General features: G+C 25.5%; 1 protein-coding gene across 1 annotated transcript; it reads left to right on the top strand.

The window, feature by feature from the left end:
* Positions 1-5,265: 5,265 nt before the first annotated feature.
* Positions 5,266-6,358, top strand: LOC124938816 (protein ALUMINUM SENSITIVE 3). Its single transcript, XM_047479331.1, has 2 exons — positions 5,266-5,646; positions 5,719-6,358. The coding sequence occupies exons 1-2, from the start codon at positions 5,407-5,409 to the stop codon at positions 6,277-6,279; spliced, it is 801 nt and encodes a 266-aa protein (XP_047335287.1). The 5' UTR covers positions 5,266-5,406; the 3' UTR covers positions 6,280-6,358.
* The last annotated feature ends 516 nt before the right edge of the window (positions 6,359-6,874 follow it).

The following is a 6,874-nucleotide window of genomic DNA, read 5'->3' on the forward strand; positions in this document are numbered from 1 at the left end:
AATTTATCTCTTTTATTTTTATGACTTTTCAATTCTTTTATTTATCAAATATTTTTTATGGCCTCTTTTTTCTTTTTTTATTATTTTTTTTATATTGACTTATTAATATTTTTTTAGTTTTATTACTTATAAATAAATGTTTATATAATATTTCTATTTTCACGATTAATTATTTTCTCTCCAGTAACTAATTATTAATAATAGGAGAGAGAAAATAATTAATAAAAGGAGAGAATATTCTACCTGTCAACCCACGTGCACACCACGTAGGCATCGCGCTCCCAGTCGCTGTCTCAAGTCGCGCTCTCTATCATTTTTCTATATATATATATATATATATATATATATATATATATATATATATATATATATATATATATATATATATATATTATATATATATATAAATTTCTTTCCTAATATATATATATATATTTCAGTTTTTTTTTCTCTCCTTACCATATAAAATATTTATATTTTTTTTCACACTAATAATATAAAATATATTTTTTTTATCAATAATCTTTATATTAAAATATATAATATTACATAACATATTTATTTTTATATTTAATAATAACAATATATATAATAATAATTAATGTATTAATATGGAGGTTTATATACAAACTCATCATATATAATATTCTCTCCTACTCTATTTTTCTTAATTAAATTATATTAATATTAATTCAAAATTTTTATTAAATATTAATTATAAAACCTCCAAAAATTCTCATTAATTTAGTATTAAATATTAATTATAAAACTTCTGCAATTAAACCAATTAAACCTGACTTTCATTTTCTTCTCCACCCAAATATTTTTTCTACTTATAAATAATCTTATATCAACAAAGTCCAACTGCAACAACCACGTCAACAAACTCTGATATTTTCTTCCTCCTCTCTATTACTCTTTTTTTCTTAAAAATTGGTTAGAGCAGATGGGGGAGATATTACATCCGAGAATATTCAACTCGGAGTCCCCACGATTGGATCCTCCGATTTTGGCCACTTACATTGGAAACTGCGTAAAGTTTCAAATAGCAACAATAAATGTTGCATCTTTGAAATTGGAGAAGGTTTGGCGATGGCGATGACGTCGACTGCGATTCTAGAGGCGATTGTAAGATTGGCTAAAGGAGTTGTGAAGGGGTAGACAAATGGTTATCTGATGCAGATTCAGCCTTTGTCGGTCTAAAATTGTATGGCATTGGTGGGTTGATGCGTTTTGAGTTGTATAGGACGGATTTTGAATGGAGCCGTCCGGTGAACGTGGAGATGGTTTCCATTGACACGGCTAAAGTTTTCTTTCTCTGTGATTCTAGAGATGACCAAAGCGAGATTGTTTTTAATAAACATAAGATTGAAGTCAGGTGGTCCGGATTGCTTAGTAAACGTGTGATATTTTAACAATATAAGTTTAACTTTTTAACTAACTAATATATATATATAATGATGCTTAATTTTTAAAGTGTCCGGATTGCCGGATCGAGAGCTGTGGTTAATTTGTATATATGTGAGAGTAAATGTATACTTGGGTCGGATTGTGGGTTGACCCGCCCATAAAATTTTTACCGTAATATTTTTTTCACGATTTTTTATATTATTACTCGTGCAAATGCACGGGATATATATATATATATATATATATATATATATATATATATATATATATATAACTCAATTTAAGTAGGTTGTACTTTTTTAATTTTTTAATTCAAATAAATTGTTTTTTGTATTATCTATTTTTAATGTCTTATACGTCATCATCAATTATAATGTCATCTTATCATATAAAATTACAAATTTCTTTCCTAAATAATAATTATATATATAATAATATATATATCTTCTCTCACCTAATATAATTAATAATTTTTGTTATTTATCTCTTTCATACTCTATACTAATTATTTTCTCTCACATATTATATATATATATATATATTTCTTTCTTAATTTCTCTTTTACAAATCTATATATATATATAATGATGCTTAATTTTTAAAGTGTCCGGATTAGCCGGATTGAGAGTTGTGGTTAATTTGGATATTTATGTGAGAGTAAATGGATACTTGGGTCGGATTGTGGGTTGACCCGCCCATAAACTTAAAACGGTTAAAAATAAATTTAAAAATCTTATTTGTAGGATTCGAATTTGCAACCTAACAAAACAAGTACAACCCTTTAACCAACTAAGCTAACGACACTTTATATTTAAGATTCAACACCAAATTTGATGAACGCGAGAAATTTTAACAATAAAAGTTAAAATTTTTAACTAACTAATCTATATATATATAATGATGCTTTATTTTTAAAGTGTCCGGATTGCCGAGTCGAGAGCTGTGGTTAATTTGGATATTTATGTGAGAGTAATTGTATATACTTGGGTCGGATTGTGGGTTGACCCGCCCAAAAACTTAAAACGGTTAAAAATAAATTTAAAAATATTATTTGTAAGTTTCGAACTTGCAACCTAACAAAACAAGTACAACCCTTTAACCAACTAGGCAAACAACACTTTACATTTAAGATTCAACACCAAATTTGATGAACGCGAGACATTTTAACAATAAAAGTTCAAATTTTTAACTAACTAATCTATATATATATAATGATGATTAATTTTTAAAGTGTCCGGATTGCCGGGTCGAGATTTGTGGTTAATTTGGATATTTATGTGAAAGTAAATGGATATTTGGGTCGAATTGTGGGTTGACCCGCCCTTAAATTTAAAACGGTTAAAAATAAATTTAAAAATATTATTTGTAGGTTTCGAATTTGCAACCTAACAAAACAAGTAAAACCTTTAACCAAATGTGATTGAGATGTGGTTTATCGAGGGATAATAGATCAATATCATTTGAAAGTGGTTAAAGAAATATGAGTCAAATATTTAATTGACCAAAGTGTGAGATCACGATGCTAATTATTAAAAAAATTGAATCAAATATTTGATTGACAAAGTGAAAGTGTAAAGTCACGAAATGAGAGATTCATTCGAAAAAAATATGTGATGAAACATGTGAGAAAATAAGTTGTTTTATCGAAGTGAAGAAAATGTGAAATGAGAGCGTTATATTTTTTATTTTAATAATTTTAAACATTGAATAAATATTATTATAATTTTTTTAATTTTTATCCTTATCTGTGTGTAACGCACGAAAATTTTCCTAGTATTTATAATAATAATAAATCCTAAAATTTCTCTTATAACAATTACTAATTTATCTCTCCTTCTATAATTACTAATTTTTTTTCCTAATTAATATTTTTATTATTTTATCTCTCATATATATATATATATATTATTTTTTTTATTTTAAATAAACTTATTAATAATAAATAATTATTTATTTTTATATATAAATATTTATAATATACAAAATAGTACCATATAATATATATAAAATCCATATAATATATATATAATAACGTCAATAAAACTTTACATCAAAGTATAATTTACAGTTATTTTCTCTCCTAATCTATTCTTCTTAATTAAATTATATTAATATTAATTCAAATTTCTCATTAAATAAATTTATATTAAATATTAATTATAAAACTTCCAACAAATAAAATATTAATATAAAACTTCCAACAACATAAATTCTCATTAATTTAACATTAAATATTAATTATAAAATTTTACAATTTAACTAGACTTTCATTTTCTTCTCCACCATATAATATAATATATATATATATATATATATATATATATATATATATATATATATATATATATATATATATATATATATATATATATATATATATATATATAATAACTTTTAATATGATTTATTAAACTAACAATAAAAGTATAATTTAAAGTTACTTTCTCTTTTATCTATTTTTCTTAATTAAATTATATTAATATTAATTCAAATTTCTAATTAAATAAATTTACATTAAATATTAATTATAAAACCTTTAACAAAAACGTATAATAAAATATTAATTATAAAACCTATAACAATATGAATTCTCATTAATTAAACCAATTAAACTAGACTTTCATTTTCTTCTCCACCCAAATATTTTTTAACTTATAAATAATCATAAATAATCTTAGATCAACAAAGTCCAATTGCAACAACCACACGTCTACCTTCCTTTCTTTCTAAATAAAATAGTTGGGGGCTCATATGACTTGATTGAGATTGACCTTATATCTTATAAAAACTTCGAGGATATAAACAGTAAACGATCCAACGAAGATTATGAGAATTATTCGGATAAAAAAATTTCGAAATAAAAAACTTGATTCGATTAAATAAGATGTCACATCAAACAAAATATAACATCAACTCAAATATAAGTAATTTAAAAAAATATCACTCTCAAGTGCTAAAAAAGTCATTGAAGGGTCAAGAAAAAATGTTTTTTCAACCTCTCTACAACTTTATTTTAGAGAGAAAAAAAAGAAGTAACTTGGATGAATTATTTTACAATTGGTAATTATGTAAGAACATTTTAATTTCCCGTACAATGTAGCGTATCCTACTAGTTTGAATAATTTTGGAGAGAAAAAACAATGATGATGGTTAATTATTATGAGGAAATAAAGATTTTATTTTTGTTAAAAAGATTTAAAAGTATTAATATATAAATAAAATAAAAATAATAATTTTAAATAAAGATATTTTAGTATTTTGAATAATAAATGTAGTGATAATTAAAATTAATTTTTTTTTTTTGTTATTTAAATAACTCAAGGTCAAATTGTAAAGGTTTAGATTCCAAATTAAAGTAATTAAACATTTACATGATAATGATAGTGATTTTCATACAAAATAATTGTTCATAATTAGTTTAAAAAATAGATTAAGAGACAAGTGGGCAATAAAAATGTGACTTGAGCTTATTAGGGTTTGCAAAATGAAGTCATCTTATTTTTAATTCATATTAATAAGAAAATAAAACAATTATAAACATCCATGTTGTCGACGTGGCGGGACCCACATGTGATGGTGATAAGTGATAACTGATAACTCTCCTCCCCCGGTAAAGGCCGCGCATCTTTTCGTATTCGGATAGTACGTACGTGTCCCGTCCATTTCCTTTTTATTTCAACAATTATAAATTAATAAGGATTTTCATAATTAAAATATCGAAATTATTTGATATAAATAGTATAATCTCTTGTTGTATTGAAATTGTGGTATAAGGTGAATCAAACTAGACCTTAATTAATCTTGAAGAATCATTCTCACTCCATCAATTAGAATCCCAACTCCACGAGATATCACAATTTCATTTCCTAGCCTCCATCTCCACTAGGGTAGGTCATTTCTTTCTCTTTAAAATCAACTCTGATTTCAGCATCTATTTATATTGGTTTTAGGGTTTGTCTAAAACCAACTTGTGCATCAATCAATCCAACATAATCAATGGAATGGGAATGGGAATGGGTATTGGATTACTTAACCGGAATGATCAAACCAGCCTTAGCCCTAACCGCAGTTCTAATGGCAGTTGCATTATCCTACTTTGAAAAACTAGGTTTAGAAACCGACATGATCTATTCCATTTTCCGAGCTTTTCTTCAACTCTCAATCATCGGATTTGTTCTTCAATTCATCTTTACCCAACAAAATCCCATCTGGATTCTACTTGCATATCTCTTCATGGTTAGTTATTTAATTCATTTCTCTCTGTTTTTTTCATGAAAAATTTAATAATTTCCATTGATTGATGAACAGGTTTGTGTAGCAGGGTATACAGCAGGACAAAGAGCAAAACATGTCCCAAATGGTAAATACATTGCCGGAGTTTCAATTCTCGTCGGAACATCACTAACCATGTTCATATTAGTTATCCTAACCGTCTTCCCTTTCACACCACGATACATAATTCCGGTCGCCGGAATGATGGTCGGAAACTCAATGACTACAACCGGAGTTACAATGAAAAGACTTCGAGATGATATTCGATCACAAATGAACTTGGTTGAGACTGCTTTGGCTTTAGGTGCAACACCTAGACAGGCAATATTACAACAAGTGAAGAGATCTTTGGTTATAGCACTTTCGCCGGTGGTTGATAATTGTAAGACTGTTGGATTGATATCTCTTCCCGGAGCAATGACCGGACTTATTATGGGTGGAGCTTCTCCTTTAGAAGCGATTCAATTACAGATTGTTGTTATGAATATGCTCGTCGGAGCGTCGACGGTGAGTTGTATTATTTCTACTTATTTATGTTGGCCTAACTTCTTTACCGACGGATATCAATTACAAGAAAATGTATTTTCTTCTGATTAGATATTACTTCTCCGGCGAGTGATGAATTAATGATGTGGAAATTAAATATTTATATTATTACTTTTATTTTTTTGGTACTATTTTTGTAATATAGTAAATTTTATAAATATATGATTGAAATTGATGGGACATAAATTTATGTGTTCACAACCGTACAACTACTGTACAACTACTAAGACCATCTCCAACAACCGAAAAACTCATTTTCAAACTCATTTTGGTGTAAATGACACATCAAACAGTAATTCTACTCCAACCGAAAAACTCATTCTCAAACACAAAAGAATATTTTTATAATATTCTTTCTTACATCAACTTTTATAACTTTTTAATATCACCCATATCTTTTACAAACTTATAAATTACACCACAATATTATAATATCATCCAAATATTTTAAACTTAAATATAAATTAATTATAAAAATTTATTATACATATTAAAGTAATTTTTTTTAATATTATTATAATTTTTTTAAATTATATTATAAATTTATGTTATATAAAAAATATTATATAAATTAAATTAATAATTATATAAATAAACTTAATATAAAATATAAGATAAAAATAAAATATAAATAAATAAAACATAT

The sequence above is a fragment of the Impatiens glandulifera genome, chromosome 5, assembly GCF_907164915.1.
Source record: "Impatiens glandulifera chromosome 5, dImpGla2.1, whole genome shotgun sequence".
Taxonomy (NCBI): Eukaryota; Viridiplantae; Streptophyta; class Magnoliopsida; order Ericales; family Balsaminaceae; genus Impatiens; species Impatiens glandulifera.

Bases quoted from the DNA above. Each gene is read 5' to 3' on its own strand.
- LOC124938816 (XM_047479331.1), top strand. From the start codon at position 5,407: ATGGAATGGGAATGGGAATGGGTATTGGATTACTTAACCGGAATGATC. The intron at 5,647-5,718 runs GTTAGTTATTTA...ATTGATGAACAG, and splicing joins TACTTGCATATCTCTTCATG to GTTTGTGTAGCAGGGTATAC.